Source organism: Micropterus dolomieu, linkage group LG23, assembly GCF_021292245.1.
Source record: "Micropterus dolomieu isolate WLL.071019.BEF.003 ecotype Adirondacks linkage group LG23, ASM2129224v1, whole genome shotgun sequence".
In the NCBI taxonomy this organism is placed as follows: domain Eukaryota; kingdom Metazoa; phylum Chordata; class Actinopteri; order Centrarchiformes; family Centrarchidae; genus Micropterus; species Micropterus dolomieu.
Window position 1 is genome coordinate 24750228 of NC_060172.1, and position 18075 is coordinate 24768302.

Below are 18075 nucleotides of genomic sequence, written 5' to 3' on the forward strand. Positions count from 1 at the left end.
GAAGGGCTCATTGTGTGGCAGGACTAACCTAAAATATCATGTGAGGTTTTCATTAAAATAATGGATTTTACCACATTTAAATCGCGAATACCCAACACATCCTGCTGCAGGGGATGACGTGGGGATCGCATGATGTTAGAGAGAGGAAAGGGAGAGCAGGTTTACTGTAAAATGTCTATTACACTACTTGTTGGACAGGCAGCATCTCCTCTGGGAGACAGTGACTCCCATTACTTCACGATCTCCTCAACAAATGGTTTCCAGGCTCTGGCCATGTCTTATAACACAATATGAACATGCAAAAGTGTAATGCTCTCTGGCCACAAACAATCACCTATTGAGAAATTTAGAGTAAATAATATGCATCCTTTTTTAATATTTGTTCCATAATCCCTGCTGGGATGTTAAATCATAACACTGGACAAAAAGTTGGATTAGTATTTTGGATTTTTCTTTATTGTGTCATTTTGAAAATATAACAAAAAAAATGACATGCATGCTTTGATTTTACATGACATGACCGGTGAAGAGATGTCATGTTTGAAGACATATAAAACACTCTGCCTTGAATAATACATTTTGTTTTCACAACAAAAGTTCAATTAACTAGGAAAATAATCTCAAAACAGCATCTGCTCCTCCCCTGTCACTGAAAAATCCAACATAACATAAACATCCAAATGAAGTAACAAAAAGCACTTTTGTGAGTGGAGGACTTTAAACTGTGAGCCTACAGACTGTTCTTGAGTTGGTCCACAGACAAACTAATGAAATGACACAGAGATGTGTGATTTCAATACAATGGGAGAATTTCTGAAACACCCAAGTTATTTTAAACATCCCATAAAAATCTCCAGGAGCCCCCAGGGTCATTAACTGAATCAATCTCTGTCCAAAATGTATCCTTATCCAACCATCAGTAAGGTCTTTATGTTCTGATCTCTTGTTCAGGGAGACTGTCTATATGCTCTGTAAATGTCCCATCCAAAGTGTAGAGGGGGGACAGTTAGCCATATGTCCAAACTTTCCTTATTGTGCTGCACCCTGCAAAGCATAAAAAAATATTTAATTTGTAAGGACCCCTGAAATCCTACTTGAGCGATCTAAAGAACCAACTCTTAGCTTCTCCATCTGATCAGGTAAAACTGTTCGAGCATGTCCGTGGAAGAAAGGGATCTCCAACCTGCAGAGTGGTCTGATCGGGTTTTTTTTTTAGTAGCCTATCTATGAGATGGGTGTGGTTGAAACATGCATCATGCTCGGGTTTGAGGATCCTTCTGCAAGCGCTCACCGCGTGATCTGGCAGCCTGTGTCTGAATGATGATAACTGACCGAGAGGGCCGCCTCTCATTAAACTGGAAGAAGAAAGCCCAAACAGTCCATCTACTGACGGGTTGATTTTTGTTGTTGTTGTTGCACAGCCAGTAACCTTTTTTAAAAGATCAAATTATTTTCTATATGAGGCACTTGGCAGATTTTGCTCAGTAATCCGTCGCGGACTCGGAGGCGGTTGTCCTGATGAAGTGTCGACAGAGGGAGGAGGAAACCAAAGAGAGGAAGGAAGCGAGGATAACGTCACGAGAAGCAGAATCGGAGTAAAAACGGACTGAGTGGTGTTTAATGGACAGTCCTTGATGCGGGCCGGGGACCGAGCTGTGGCGAATTTGTGTTTGTTTACGTCGTATCGGACAAATATGTTTTTGTCGACTCGTCGGGCGTGAAAAGGGCCAACGCACGTCGGAGAGGAAACGCAACCCAGCAGCAGCCGATTTCATCTTTTTAGGAGCTCCTCTATAAAGCAGGGAAATGGAGATGTGTGTAGCCCTCCTGCGTTTGCCTGTTTGCTGAAGGATTCGGAAGCAGCCTCATCGTGACACACGGAGCTTTGAGTGGATCTCCTCTGCATCTCCCCCCTTTTTTTTAATGAGTGGAAAAGACATATAGTCAAAAAAAAAAACCCTCCGCTGGATTTTGAGGACGCTGCTTTCAGTTTTTCTTTTTTTGTTACGACAGACAAAAGCAGCAAAATCATCTGGAGAATTAACAGGTAGCCGCCCCATTATCAAACGCTGTGACAGCCGCTGTAGGCCAGCCTATTGACAGTAAGATGGCTGGGTGATGATGTGCCTAGCTATTCGTGGCATCATTTTCGACTAAATTAATTTAGCTACATCCGCATTCTAGGAGCTCAGCATCTGAAACAAGATGTGGTCAAGGCCTTCATCAGCCACTCTGGGCTGATCAATATGTGATGTAGCCTGCATTCATAGGGGCCTTCCTATTTGAATGCGATCTCTAAATGCTGCAGACAGGGAAATGGCTTATTTAGTACATCTTAGACCTTTTGAATAATGCTTTTACTCTTTTTTTTTTCTTCTTTACTGCGGTGTTTATTTCAGTGCGGAGCTCCCGGGCCAGGCCTGCATGTGTTAACCTGGGAGCCACACGGTCTCTCTGACATTAACATTTACTCTGTCAAACGTGCGGTGGTTGTGGGCCCTGCACTATAGCCTCCAGCTGCAGACGTTACCATGCCATGATGGTGTAGTTGCACATCAGATGTGCAGCCACAGGGGTGTGGCCAATCACACCTATTTGATTTTCTGTCTCCTTGTGTAAAAAAACTTGCTTTCGAAAGACCACTAAAGTCCCTCCGGTGTTCAGGCACTGAGGACATGCTTAACCTAACCTTCCTCATCAGCATCATCATGAATGAGGCAGCCTCTTGCCGACTAAGGCCCTGCATTAGTGCAGGTGGACTCTGTGTGATGTGTGTGTGTCCTCTCCGTACTCCTCTACTCCTTGTCCATTGGCATGACTTGAGCACAAATGTGCCTGTCCTCCAGCCGATGCTCACAGGCAACGAAAACACGCATCTGAGCATCTGGCTGGACCCATCCAGGCCTGATCTCTGATGCATCAACCCCCCCGCCCCCCCTCTCTTTTACACCTCCACCCTTAGCTTTTCTCCTCCTCATTGGCTAAATGAGCAGCTGTGCCAGGAGACTGAGACCCATGATGCACCCCTTTTGGCTTCCATTAGTGCTGTGTGATCCATCTGGTCGCAGGTCCCTCCAGGGAACAGTGACCTACTGTAGCTAATTGCTCTTCCTTTGCAGTGTGCACGGTGTGCGTGTTTGCTGTGGAGTGTTATCATGGATTTGAATTGCTCAAACAAATGCAAATAGGAACTCCCTGTTTGGGAAGTGGTTTGAATGTGTAACTGTGCTCCTATCAGGAACAAGAAATGCTGCGTGAAAGCAAGATGTGGTGTACTGTGTGTGACCCCACTTAGCCCATAGCTAAAGGATACATCTCCATACATCTCATGCCGTTATGTTAATTTTAGGAGTCAGGGTGCCTCAGATGACAAGAGAGTCATAAAGATGACAGTGTGTAGAACTGGCATATGTCCTGACTTGATACACAACCTGTAAGTGCACACTGTAACAAGTTCCCTTGGCTTTAAAGGGTGTGTTCACTCAGTATATGCTGCCTGGTAGCGATGCGGGCTGCTGATAGCAGCTTAGTCATTACAGATTATTCTCCTCAGTTAAACCAGGCATGGTTGCGCATCCATAAACAGATTACAAGGTTTTTTCTCACTGTGTGGGCTCAGTAAATCTTAAGAGATTAAAATGTGTGTTTTTATTTTATTATTTCTTTCCCAAATCTGGGACAAACAGTATTTTAAGCAAATAATTACTTAATTGATTCATTTCTTTTTATGAAAGTGGATTCCTGGATTACTGGATTATGAAAGCATGAAACTATGCCAATCCCAGTGGGCCTCACTAATATATGTCGGCAGTCATTTTTATTAATTTTAAGATGATACTTTATGTAAATCAGAGTCTGATATTTGAAGTTGTCCCACAACCAACAGGTGACAGCTTGGACAAATCCAAAATGAGTGAGCTGGAGCAGCTTCGCCAGGAGGCCGAACAGCTTAGGAACCAGATAAGGGTAAATACAATATTTTTGTATTTCAGTTTTCATCTTTAGCATGATAATACTGATATATTAACCTGTTGTGTAATGTCCTTTTTTATCATTTAATTCCATCAGGATGCCAGGAAAGCATGTGGAGATTCAACCCTGACACAGGTAAGTGCCACTAAATGTGTGTATTATAATAAATGTCTCTAAATCTTTTTGGGGACTTGAATCAAGTGATTACCATTGGTTGGATCACCATTAATATGGAAACATGATAACAAGCTCATGGGAGAAACCTGACAGAATTGAAAGACCTGGGAGTTTTTTGGTTCACACAGAAAAAGAAGAGCAGCAACTTGAAATCTTACGCTACTTATTTTGTAACACACTTTATGGAATTATGGATATTGATCATTAATTACTTATACCCAATTTCCACAAACATGATCACCAGAAATATAAACCTGGCCCCCCCGGATAAGTATAGTTTCACATGGTGTTGTGCTACACTTTGCATGTGTCTTTGACATAAACATTTATACATTTTTTCCATAAAAAAGTATTTGCATCAAATTAACTCGTCAAATTTGGCATGAAATATTAGCCGTTTTTGTCTTCAGTGTCTGGTAGCCTAGCTGCCATATTGTGTCTCACTTCACACACAGTTATCAGTTAAAGTATGAATATCATTAGAATTAAGTTTTGATTAACTACTGCTCACTAATCTAGATAACTGCTGGTCTGGATCCTGTGGGTCGGATTCAGATGCGCACGAGACGCACCCTCCGGGGCCACCTCGCTAAGATCTATGCCATGCACTGGGGTACAGACTCAAGGTGAGTAAATACTGTACAAAACCTTTGATGTTGTTGGCTATGATTGTGATTAAAGCATTTCAATGTATGTTGATGTGCATCACTAAAATAACCCATTATAGTTTCCCTGCTCAGTATAAAATAAACAACTTAGCAAAAAACTCTATAATTTGGCACCAAACAACAGCAACTTTGCACGGGGTAATACATATGGAGTGTATAATGGAGCAGTGTGAAGATATGTAAACAAAGAACTGGGTTGTCAGCCAAAATATAACAACCAACATTAGATCATCCAGTCTTCAAAAAGAGAAAAGGACATAAATCAAATCTTTTTGTTGTATCTGGCTACATGCTGCTGCACAGGACCGTAACGCTGGACTGTGTTATCACATGATGTACTGAGATGTTGGTTGACACATTTGGCTCAGTGTGAAACATCTACGCTCACTGATCAAAAATAAACAAACAAACAACCCCCCCCCAAACACACACAATTTGTATTAAACTGACCAAACTGGTATACTGTGCCCTCAGTCAGTCTGTTGTCAAAATAAAAAACATTAACTTGATCATTTACGTAACTGTAACTTGGCACAGGACAAACATGCAGGAGTCCAACTCCTTTTACCCATGCTAGTGGCTTTATGGGTGGTAATGTCAGTTTGTTGGTCGATCAGTCCACTGTGGTTCAGACCGAAAGATCTTAACAACTGATGGATGGATTCTCATGAAATTTGGTACAAACGTTCGTGGTGCCCAGAGGATGATTTCCGCATGTTAGCATGCTGATGTTAGCATTTAGCTCAAAGCACTGCTGTGCCTAAGTACAGCTTCACAAAACTGCTAACATGTTGATTTTCAAGAGCACAGAGCCAAAACATCTGAAAGTGTCGTTTAAAACAGTTTTGGAGCACATTGTGCTGATTTAGTTTCAGTGCTATTTGTAGACTCAAATAGCACAAAAGCTTGAGCGCTAGTTATTTTCCACGTGTGGTTTCTGAAATATTTGATAAAACCAAAGAAATGAATGAAAGGCTTGAATGTTATTCTCCGCAGGCTTCTGGTTAGTGCCTCTCAAGATGGAAAACTGATCGTCTGGGACAGCTACACCACTAACAAGGTAAAGCGTTGAATAATTCTTCTCATCAGATCATCAGCTGCATAGTCAAACTTGTCCTCCATCCGAACTGGAAGTGAAAGTGGAGTAAAGTCTATCTCTTGTAGGAGTGTGGTTGACTTGTAACAGCTTCCTTTACAACCATTGCTAAGCCTTATTGTAGCACTGACTGTGGTATTAGCATTGGATTTTCTGTGTTAACACTAACCTATTGTTAAACTCTTATTGAGGGTTTGCATTTGATTTCCTTCTACTCCAAAAGTTAAATGTCATCTGCGTCCAAATACCTTTCCCCTCGTAGATACACGCCATCCCCCTGCGCTCCTCCTGGGTGATGACCTGTGCGTACGCCCCTTCTGGGAACTACGTAGCCTGCGGAGGCCTCGACAACATCTGCTCCATCTACTGCTTGAAGACTCGTGAGGGCAACGTCAGGGTCAGCAGGGAACTACCTGGCCATACAGGTCAGAAGACATTGCACTTCTGTTTGCGTTAGACTCTACCTGTGAGTCAAACTGATGAGACATTTCAGACGAGCGTGCACCAGTCCCCCTGCCAAACCGCTAAGCAATGAAGATTTCATTTACATGGTTAATTAATCGCAAGGCAACAGTCTTAATGAGCTGAGACATCAACTCCTGTCTGTGAGACTCAGATTTGTGACACTAGCAACTGCTCTGCTTTATGTTAATTGTTTTAACACAATTTGTGAAATGACACAAAATGGATTTATTGCTGTTTTTCCTGCACATAAACACAAATACACTGCATTTACAAACAACTAGGGATGAAGATGAGGTGCAAATTAAGATGTAGATATAGGCTACATATGGTCTGCCCTACCTTATTGGTGGATGTAAATTTCTTTATTGGCGCCAAATGCAGCCTGAGAGAAATACCTCAGGCACTACTACAGATATTTTGGGGGTTAAAAATAAATTCACCTAATCTATGAAAATTCTGCTAAAAAGACACTAGAATGGATAGAATAGGAAATGTTATTAATCCTAAGTGATGATTTTAAGTAGCGTTTACATGCAGACATTCATATATTAACATTCAATCGCATTTCAATTATGTTTTTGTATTACAATATGCAATAACTAATTCCATTATAATTTATTTCCTAATTCAATGGCAGTCATTCTCTCTGCCCGTGCCATGTTTTGTACATTCAGTGTACTGTTACAATAATATTCCTATTTTGTGGTAATTATTTTACAGTAGACGCTAGTAATGCCACTCTACTATCACCTACTCTAAAAATCTAAATGTGCATGTTTCACTCAGTTCCGCAGCAGAAACTCATCCAAATGCCTGTTCTTTTTGTTCTCTCAGGTTACCTGTCATGTTGCCGTTTCATTGATGACAATCAAATCATCACGAGTTCAGGAGACACCACATGGTGAGCCACAGAGAGCAAAACACAGACGTGCAGTGCAATGTTTTTCCTGAGCTGATCTGTCTTAACTCTGCGCTCTCTGCCCCAGTGCACTGTGGGACATTGAGACGAGTCAGCAGACCACGGTTTTCTCGGGCCACAGCGGCGATGTCATGAGTCTTTCCCTGTCGCCCGACCTCCGCACCTTTGTGTCGGGAGCCTGTGACGCCTCAGTCAAACTGTGGGACATCAGGGACAGCATGTGCCGGCAGACCTTCACAGGCCACGAGTCAGACATCAACGCCATCTGTGTGAGTGTCCTCAGGGCCTTGTAACCAAACTATAAGTTGTCAAATAAGTATTTTTTGATTCATAGTGTTTCTTTTATCTGGGATCATAGACAGTTTAATTGGAACTCCCTCAATCTTTACACATAAAGTGCAGCTCACTTATATTGGGAAGCCTGTGAAAACAGTTGCATGTTTTCTTCTGAAGCTCTGGAGGAGCTTTGTCTTAAAAAAATAACCCTGATGATCAGCTTGGGCTTAGACACTATGAATGTACTATAAATTGTACTGCATTTACAGTAGCAGGCGTCTACTGAAAGATGCTACTGATTTGAAATAGAGGAAGTTCAGTGTTTTTGTACTAGATACAATACTAAAATCAGGACATCTCGGCCTCTGCTGTATTGATTTTAATCATTTCATTTAATCTACTGTATTTCAAAAGATAAGTGAGGTCATAGTCTATATAGTTGCTATTGCTAACCAATTAATAAACCTACATTTTAGCCACAAAGTGGATAGTAAAAGATGCTTTGGGTTAACACATTTTGACATTTAAATCTGAATTTAGACTTAACCCAAGAGATGGACAAGCCTGTTTTGTATACAATGTACTGTATGTCAGAACGTTTATCTATTAGAAATTTTAACTCCAAATAACTGGCCTTGGTATCAGCCCAGCAGTGGTCTAATGTGGTAGTTCACTCGCCCGTGTACTTGGCTAATACACTATCAACAGAGCACCTCCAGGATTTGTCTCGGTGACATCACACACTGTCTTTGGGAGGGATTTAAACTTGGACCACGCTAGAGGATTAACAAGATTATCAATTAACACCATATATGAACATCCTGCATCAGTTCAGACTCCAACTGAGGCAATCTCTAGTTTGAATTTGGGGCTGATGCACCACCCAGGTTATCTCAGTGTGACCGGTGGTGACTGATGCAGTCTTAAAACACTGTGCTCACCAATGAGAACTCAGTTTTCCATCATATTAGGGCAAAGTATGAACAAGGGAACATTTTTGCAGAATCACTTTCTTGTAGAATACGTTTACCCCGTCTTATTAAGAGTATTTATTTATAGCTGGGTTTTTTTAAGTTATTCACATTTCCTGCTTCACACCCTTCTTCCTGGACTCCTCCTCAGTTCTTTCCCAATGGCAGCGCCTTCGCCACAGGCTCTGACGACGCCACCTGCAGGCTGTTTGACCTGCGTGCAGACCAGGAGCTCAGCCTCTACTGCCATGACAACATCATCTGTGGTATCACCTCCGTGGCTTTCTCACGCTCCGGTCGCTTGCTGCTGGCTGGTTATGATGACTTTAACTGCAACATCTGGGACGCCATGAAGGGAGACAGAGCAGGTGGGTAGAACAGGAAACAGCAGTGTACTGGTGAGATGTCAAAGAATAAGATCTGAAAAGGATTATATTCATTGTGGAGCTACTTCATTGAGACATCAGAGGTCTTAATATTTTTTTTTTTGTAGTCTTTTGTAGTTTTTGTTGCCTCCAACCTGAAAAGGTAGTTTACTATGTGTTTTCTCTTTGCCACAGAGGGACGACAGGTGGCGTGCGTTTGTACACTTCAGATATAAACTTCTATATAAGGGTTGTAGGATGGACTTATAGGACTAACAAGGAAAAGTGCTATATTTTTTCACTGTAAAGTAAAACTGACCCTTATTTGACATACAGCTGCAATATTTCGCTCAAAAAGTAAGTGAAAGAGCATTTCAAAAAAAAGAACTGAAAACATTTTTTTTACAACTCAGTGCAACATTTTAACAAGACATAATGCTCAATTTCAATATGCAATTCAGCATAATGTAACAAACTGAACAGAAATAATGTTTAAATTTTTTTACCCCCTTGAATCACATGAATTTTTTAAATTTTACGTATGATTTATTTTTAAATAGAGCTCCATGCCAGACGTACTAGGGAATTCACACGTCTCAAGCCTTATTTTGTAAGAAATGTACATCTTTGGTCAAACGGCTTGTTGCAAGTTGAAGCAGTAACAAACACTAAGTTGCTGTGTTCTGTGTGGTTTTAAAAACATGCATCAAGTCTTCTATTGTTTGTCCTCATTACTCCTGCAGGAGTCCTGGCCGGCCATGACAATCGTGTGAGCTGTCTGGGTGTGACGGATGACGGCATGGCGGTGTCCACCGGGTCCTGGGACAGCTTCCTTAAGATCTGGAACTGAGCCATGCACATAAACCGCAACCGCAACCGCAAACACACACACACACACACACACACACGTCCAACAGACACTGCTCCCACCTTGGGCCACAGTTTGCACCCTGTATTCACTGTATGTAAGACTCAACAGACAAACTGCAACATTGTACTGTACATAATATATATGACTTAGATATGAGTTTACACACACACACACACACACACACACACACACACACACACACACACACACACACACCACTGTATATGCAGGACAAGACAACAGAAGCCCTGAACACATGCCCACACTACTTACAGCTGATTTAAGTGCACAGCAGCAAGGCTACAGTACCTACCCCCCCCCCCCCCCCCCCCCCCCCCCCCCCCCACACACACACACACACAAATGATCTTAAAAATGTGACCAAATACAGTTGGATCTTCGGCTGCTCAAATAAAAACACAAACGCCACTATGACCTGAAGCCTTTTAACGCGTCTAACACACACATTCACACACACACGCACGCACACACACACACACACACACACACTTTTTCCTGAGAGACACTGGTCCTCGAGTTAAACAGGGGGAGAAGACGTTATTGGACAATTCTGTCTTTGTTTACAATGAAGTCAAAAATGCACTTCAGACAAAGTTTCTGTGCTATTTTTGTCTCGGTACCACACGTATCTCAGTGATGCTAATGTGAAGGAACAACGGCCGTGGAAGAGAATCATGAAAGTCCATTAACGCTGAAAGAAAATAACCACTGACAGACAGGGTGGGCCGATGATCGACAGAGTCCAAGGAAAATGTCAACTCTTATTTTCATCCGGCTCAAAACATCATGTAGTCGCTGTTTTTATAGATATGTACCCCCACATACAGTACAGTTCATCTGTTCTCAAGTTTTTGTTCATTTTTTTTTTACACTTATTTTATTCATGTTCTCCCTGTGTGCCTCAGATACACTTTAAGGATTATTAATAGAGAATATTCATGAAGTTAAATTAACAAAAAAAAATTAAAACAGATCTGAGATTCTGAATGTGGGTGAAAAATAAAAGCATTATAAGACATCTTAATAGAGCAGGAGCCAGTATTCATACTTTGACTTTGTCAATGTATTATCTGGACATTATGATGGTATAATTGTACATAATATTAATAAATTATAGCCTCTCCTGCCAGTTATTGTGGTTTCTTTTTTCTGGTGTATGACTGTATGACACAATGTCTGTCCTGGTCCTGACGTAGGACTAAATGGACTCACACAGTAAAATTACCAATGGTGTAGTTTCTAATTGGCCTGTGTACATTTTAACAAATTTATTTTACAGTCAAACATTTAATCAAACACTGAAAAGATGGTAGTTTTTAAGAATCTCTTCAAGTGAAATGTTCAGTCATTGATTTTTTTTTTAATTTATTTTATTTTTTTTTAAACGCAACATGCTACGCACACAACTGTTTAACATTTAACTTATTGTTTTCTTACTGAGCCCTACCATTAGTTACAGTTTGTTATGGCAAACAAAAGCAAAATAAAAGACACAAAACAAATTTTGTCCTTTAGTGAAAATATCCTATTAAAAAGCAATATAATAAAACCAGCATAATAGCCACATCAAAATTTATAGTTGTATTTCCAAAACTTGAAATTGGAAACGCACAAACACCAGGGATACAATAACTCTAGTTGCTCACAGCAAACCAAGCAACATATTTAATCAGACATGTGTGGAAGGAACCTGAACTGCACTAATACAATTTTATCTCCAATGTTGGGAATCAGTAGTGCTCAATGTTTCTACTCCAGAAACAAAACCAGTCGTTTGTGCTCAGGTCAGAGCAGTGTTATTTGATTTGTTCATTTCCACTCATTACTAATTGTAATAGTTCAGGTAAGAGTAGTTCACTTTATGATTTTTCTTTATCTGCTGATTCAAGTTCAACTGAAATGTTTTAAACGGGAACAGATTTAGCTGCATTTGGATTGAAATGTTTTGCCTTCAGCCACCAGGGGGAGCTGCAGGTTATTCGGCATCTCAGGACCACAGAAGGATAAAAGCCCCCCCCCCCCAAATTTTTTTTTAAGGTTTTTGGCAATTCATTTAATGGCCTTTCTTTAAAGCAGAGGACTATAAAGTAGTGTCATATATGTAACACAAATCCAGTGACCGGGACAATAGGTCCAAGCTGATTATAGCACCATCATGTGGTTAAACACAGACATACTGGTATGTTCACTACTGTTGTTAAGGGCCCTGCACACCCATGATAAAACCAGAGGTAATTTTAAATTAGCCGCAGTAACTGAAAACCCCTGTAGTGTCTTTTTTTTTGGAAAAAATTGTTTTGGAGATTCAAGCTTAGCCGCCAAAGAAATAATATTTCAAAGGCACGTAGTTCATAGAAATTTGAATTTACTGTGGTCTAGACATTTTACAGAATACATTGAAATGAAACACGATTAATACAGACTAAAATGAGATCAACATTTTATTTTTCAAACAATTCTGTATTAAGACATGAATTCATTCAACACAATCTTTTGAAATTTTTTAAAGTTTATCAGTCTATGAAATACAATCTGGAGTTAACCTCTCACAAGTAACACAGACACGCGCACGCACACTAAAACATTGCAAAGATGTTCACCGTCTTTAAAAAAAAGTTATTGAAAAAGAATAATAGATATTTGTAGTTCTGTCCAAAGATCCATGTCGTTTTTAAGCTCCCCAGGTTTGATCTGCCTCCCTCCCAGATACAGCTGCTAATCCATTCATACGTTATTAATTAGAAATACAAGCTATGAGAGAGGAGTGCCCCATCAGAGTATTATTTATCATCCATTTATCGATACTTAGTGTTCATAAAGGCAGTTTCTGGGATTTCATAATAGCAAAACGGGAACAAGCATCCCAAAAGGTGATTGCGTTAAACTGACAGAGAGAAGCAGTTATTTCTTGTGATTACAAAACAAAAGTTAAGTACAGAATTATTTCTGTAACAAGCGACACACAAACCAGCCTACATTCAGTCTGCCAAAGGCCACTGAAGAATCACTTCCTGCAAGTCACACTAAGATGGACAGCCACGGTTTCGACTATTTCAAATGCTTGTATTGCTTATTAAAAAGAAATGTCCCGAAAGGACAACCGTCTCTCAGGATGGTTTTCTTCACCTTCAGCGCTCCACCAACATCTCAGTGGTGCCTCTTTCTTTCTGATAATTGTGTGCATCTTCAGAGCAGAGTTACATGAATTCAGCAATCATATCGGTTCATGCTTGTGATCAGATGGTTTCCCTAAAACTAATGAGTTGCAAGGTTCTGGTCTTTTAATGGCTCTTGGCACAAAATGAAATAGCACTTTCACACCTTAAGGTGCTTTTAGGGAAATAAACAACCAGAACTACTCTTCTGTGTTACAAACCGCAACCCATTAAACAAATTTCTGCTGCATAAAATTAGACAACAAGCTTTGGAAGTGACTGCCTCAATCAAGTTGATGATATATTGTATTACCTCACCCAATAACCAGAAGTAGATATTTATCACGAGCATTAGTTGTCATGTGGAGCTCATTTTCAGTCTTTTTTTATTGGTAAAATAAGGGTCTTCTTGAAATACTAAGTCAAATCGTTTAAGTGAAATGCTAACCAGAAAAACACCTGTCAACACACATCAGGCAATACCTGGCGTTTTTAAACAAGTCTGACGCTACGGTATTTTGCCTTCTGTGTACTTTAGTTAATATAGTTAATTTTAATTTGTTAATGCAACATAAGTATGTGTGTTAAAGGGGAACCCCACCAATTTTACACATCAAAGTCTGTTTACAGGTGTTGTTGGGTCCACAGACTGCATATAAAGATGAACGCCGCCTCTCCACTTCCCCTCACTGTACAAAAATGAAACCAAAATATCCCGGATACGCGCGCTACCATCTTGCACTGGTGACGTCACTTAGAGCCAGAGTCTGCGCAGTTGGGATCGGAGTTGGAGCCACTGTATTTAGGTCCCACCCATACACCCGCCGACTATATTGAGCGAGCATGGCTCAGCTGTAAATTATGCCACAAAACCCCTTTTTATAACATCACATGACTTACTGAAACCAAACTTATCACACACTTTCACATAAATCAGTGTGATTAGAACTGACAGAAACCATCTTTGGGAACAATTTATTTGACCTTTTAATTTGGCCGCCAGGGGGCGATAGAGATGTTTTGGCTTCACTTTTGGGGAGCTGTCATCTGTACATCTTCATACAATCAGTGGTTGGGTCTGGTAAATTGCCTCATGTGATGTCACATAAGTCATCATCTGTTGGGGCTGAAGAATACTATCACTATAAGGTGATCTTACCAGACCTCGGTAACCTGCTGCTCCACATCTCTGCTTCAGGCACGCATCTCCAAGTTACATCAGCAACTAAGCCAAATCCCTGCCTGAACTGTCAGGGATTTGGCTTAGTTGGGTTCTTTTCACAAGAAATAAGCATGGAATAAAAAAGACGATACATTTTGATATATCCGTTTTATAAAGAGTCCATTGTGTTTCTGACTGTTACAGAAGTGCATTGCTGATTCAGCGGAGTTCCCCTTTAAAGACTTTCATACTTGGTGACAAAAACACTTGGCCAGTCGTCTTTGCCTGTATTCTGTAAATGTCGCTAAATGCTGCCTGTTTGTGCCACAATCTCAAAGCCAAGAGCCAGTAATACTCAAGGGCCATTACGCCCTTCACATCACCACCTGTGTGGCGATTCCGGTCATCACCTGAGCGTATTAACAGCCTGTCCACCCCCACGTAGACAATTTACACCAGAGGCCAAATCAAACACCAATCTGCGAGTCATCACAAGTGTCTGAATCACAGCCACAGTTGACCTTTCTGGTAACAAGAAGACAGACATTATTTTTCTGTCAAGATAGCACAACAGAAATGTTGCGGTTATTGACACACAGCTGTCTCAGCAGACTACTTGATATACTACCACCAACAACTTTGACTGATTACATACTGACGAGTTTGACAACTGCTGAGTGAATGAGGAAAAAGAACTCCATCTCTCTGTTACGCTCGATTATAGTTTTGATCTCTGCCTTAAATACATTGTGCTTTGATTAATAGAGCAGGACACATTTTTATATAAATACAAATCTGTCTTATAGATGTACTTTTATTTCTCAATATAGACTAATTTACATATTTTATAAAATAGGCTTCTCAGAATATATCAAGCTAATATCCCCACTACTAAGATAACATAGTCAACACCATTAAAGAACAAGCGCTTACCTCATCTTTGCTGCGGCAACCTACAATTTCTGAGCAGACATCACACACAGAGTTAAATCTGGTCTGTGCACAAGAACTAAGTTTTCTCTACAAACACGTTTCATACGTATGGCTTTTCTCTATGCTGGCTCCCACTGTGAGTAGATCCTTTCGATACTACATTGGATTCACTGGACACATTAACTTTTTTGTTATTGCAACTTTCTGAATGCATTATCGTCTGTTGATCATTTTAGGTTACATATGTGGTGCCAAAAAAGCATTTCAAGTCCATCTACAGGATATTCTGGATTTGACTTAAGTGCACTTAACTGGCACCCGACATAAATCATAACGAGGGAGCAAATGTAGTTGTGCCTGGGGGGCGTCTCATAATCCATCCTCAAACCTCTCGCCTTCCCAATTCCAAGGCACTGCTTAGACTGTAAACATGGCAGATTGATAAAAAATTATGATTTGACCATAAAAAGCATGAGCGCCAGAGCTCCTAGTGGATTGTAATTGTAACATCTGAAATGTAGGTCATGGCACATAACAGATATTTAAGAGTAAAAACACATTCGCTAAAAGGGGAAAACAACTTTGATACAGTACTATATAATCTATTTCAATGGCTTACATGCACACCGAAGTATCTGCTCGAGATACAGTATATCTGTAAATGTTTACTGAAGTGTAAGTGCTTTCCATGCCCATTTACAGTTTGTTTCTCACCATAAAATGAACCACATATTTATATAATCTTAACCCTCTGGGCCCTGACTATATACTGCATTTTTAATAGCTTTCTTTTTGATCATATAAAATATATCTCCTTAGCTTAAAAGCATGACTATCCCGTTCATCACTGGCCAAGATTCCTTTCATAATATCCAAAAGCTTTTCACACACAAATTTACAGTCTCATTCTCTTAACATTAACATGTCAGCAACTAATTATAAGATGAACAGACTTGTTAAAAATGTTGTTTTCCCAACAACTCCATGCTGATAAGGTGTATGACAGGAGTGCAGAAAAAAAACATCGTGATTTTAAAAATGTCCACCTGTTAATACCAAAGTGCTGTGGCAGCACAGTGTCGTAACTAAGTGAATCACTGAAACAAAAAGCTTGACTCATGTGTTGACATACCCTCTCTGACAGAAAATCACCAGGCTACTTCCTGATAACGCTGCTTCATACTGTACCATACTGCCTACAGTATGAGAGCACAGTCTCTCCCTTATGCAGCTGACAAAACAAAGCAGACAGTTATTCCCCTAAAAAAGCAGCTAATAAATCGTGAAGCCCTAATATTAGTAAGTAGTTTTTGGATATATATATACTGAAAGGAACATTGGGTAGTGACCCACGCAGTTGCAGAATATGCTGTGAACTTTGGCAGAATGTGTAGATATAAAATATATTAAGTCTCATGTGCTCCAGCTGTGTTCACCACAGTGCCTGATGAGATGAAGTCCTCTGTGTTATTGCAGAGTCACTCTATATTAAATCTTCCCCCTGGCCTAAGACAAATATAAACTGTACCAAGAGCTGTTCTACTGCAATCCCCTGGACAAACACTTCTCACAAAAAGATCCACACTAGCGAAATAGTCTAAGAACTGAAATATAATACAGCAGAGTAGATCACTGTGGTAGGAGGGTGAAAGGACCCCAAAACCGATCTCCCTTAATCACGTTAATCTCAGTGAAACCCTCCTTCCACGTTTCTCCAACTTTGTCATCCTACTGCCTAACACTACCAGCTAAATACATGAACTCCCCTCTTCAAACAAAGACTCCACAAGAATAGCATATATTGCAATATAATAGCAATATAATTACAGTAAAATTAAGGATACCAGTAGGCTAATACCAATACAGAATCACTACATATAAATAACAAATGTTTGTATTTTGTAAATCTATGAAAACAAAATGTTTAGATACAAGCCTGATGGTTTCACCTAAGCCATAGAAAGGCAAAGCAGGAAATTTCACAGTACTGATTCTGAGTACTGCACATTTATGGAATTTCTGATTGTTTTTGTTTATTATTATTTATTCATTTTTAAACTGAAATTGATTTTGAAGCATTCAAGGCTTACTTTCCGTGATTAAGAGCTGCAACATCATTTGCCATACAGGCCAGAAAAAAATAAAATTGTGAAAGCAAGACTGCAGATTACTGTCTACAATATATAACTAAAAATATTTAAAACAAGCTACTTTGTTCTGACTTTAAAGTCCCTTTGAAATATTTTTTTGTATTGAATCCTTCCTTTGAGCCTCCCTGAATTTATGGGAGCCCCCAAAACAATGGGGGTCCACAAGCCACTGCAGATGGATGTTCCAGCATTTTATTATTCAACGTCCATGTGTCCGGTGGCAACACACTGAATGGAGGCTATATAAGAGGCCTGCGAATGATTCAGATCTAAGTATAAGGTGCTACCTATTTACAGCTTCATTTCAACATATAGTATAGGTAAATAATGCCTTCTTCGAAATGTACTGTAGAACCATCAAGGAATGTTTTTAACATACTTCACAAATAAGAACTAAATTGTCACGACTGAACACATGTCCACCAAGTAAAGAAAATCAACACAAGAATATATACAGTACAAATTAATAGATGGTATTAACATCTGAAGCTCTATCAGTGATTCCAGGGAGCATGTGATCAGGGGGCCTCGGTAGAAACTGTATCTTAAGAAGTGTAGGCTAGGATGGGTTTAGAGATTGTTTGTGTTTGTGTGTGTCGTTGAGAGCTGTGTCTTTCGAGCATGAGTGCGTGAGTGAGTGCGAGCAAGCGAGCTGGAGAGAAAGATAGATGGGTGTTCACATTTGTGTGCATGCGTTTGTGAGTATTTCGGATGCACTTCCTTCTCCAAACCCTGCCTGGGTTCCACACACTGACCAGAGCAGCTGTTCCTTCACCAGTTCATGATGCAGTTTCTGTTCAAGGTCATGAAGTACACCTGGCTGCTACCTCCAGAGCGCACTGATGCAAAGAACACCTGGGGAACAGCACGGACC

At 40.2% G+C, this 18075-nt stretch overlaps 2 protein-coding genes across 2 annotated transcripts in view; one reads left to right on the forward strand and one right to left on the reverse strand.

Moving 5' to 3' along the window:
* The first annotated feature begins 1269 nt into the window (after positions 1–1269).
* gnb2 (guanine nucleotide binding protein (G protein), beta polypeptide 2) lies at positions 1270–10930 on the forward strand. The gene is made up of 10 exons (XM_046039686.1): positions 1270–2047; positions 3887–3966; positions 4069–4107; positions 4669–4775; positions 5814–5877; positions 6176–6338; positions 7213–7279; positions 7365–7566; positions 8696–8912; positions 9653–10930. The coding sequence occupies exons 2-10, from the start codon at positions 3910–3912 to the stop codon at positions 9757–9759; spliced, it is 1023 nt and encodes a 340-aa protein (XP_045895642.1). The 5' UTR covers positions 1270–2047; positions 3887–3909; the 3' UTR covers positions 9760–10930.
* Positions 10931–12229: 1299 nt separating this feature from the next.
* The window catches only part of mink1 (misshapen-like kinase 1), a 37679-nt gene continuing 31833 nt past the window's right edge, over positions 12230–18075 (reverse strand). The window contains exon 31 of the mRNA XM_046039689.1: positions 12230–18056. Within this exon, the coding sequence (XP_045895645.1) occupies positions 17973–18056 (84 nt within the window). The 3' untranslated portion in view covers positions 12230–17972. The remainder of the gene's footprint in view (positions 18057–18075) is intronic.

Excerpts from the sequence above, each read along its gene's own strand:
- gnb2 (XM_046039686.1), top strand. The coding sequence starts at position 3,910 with ATGAGTGAGCTGGAGCAGCTTCGCCAGGAGGCCGAACAGCTTAGGAAC. Across the intron at positions 3,967-4,068 it reads AGCTTAGGAACCAGATAAGG|GATGCCAGGAAAGCATGTGG; the intron begins GTAAATACAATA and ends TAATTCCATCAG. Across the intron at positions 8,913-9,652 it reads CATGAAGGGAGACAGAGCAG|GAGTCCTGGCCGGCCATGAC; the intron begins GTGGGTAGAACA and ends TTACTCCTGCAG.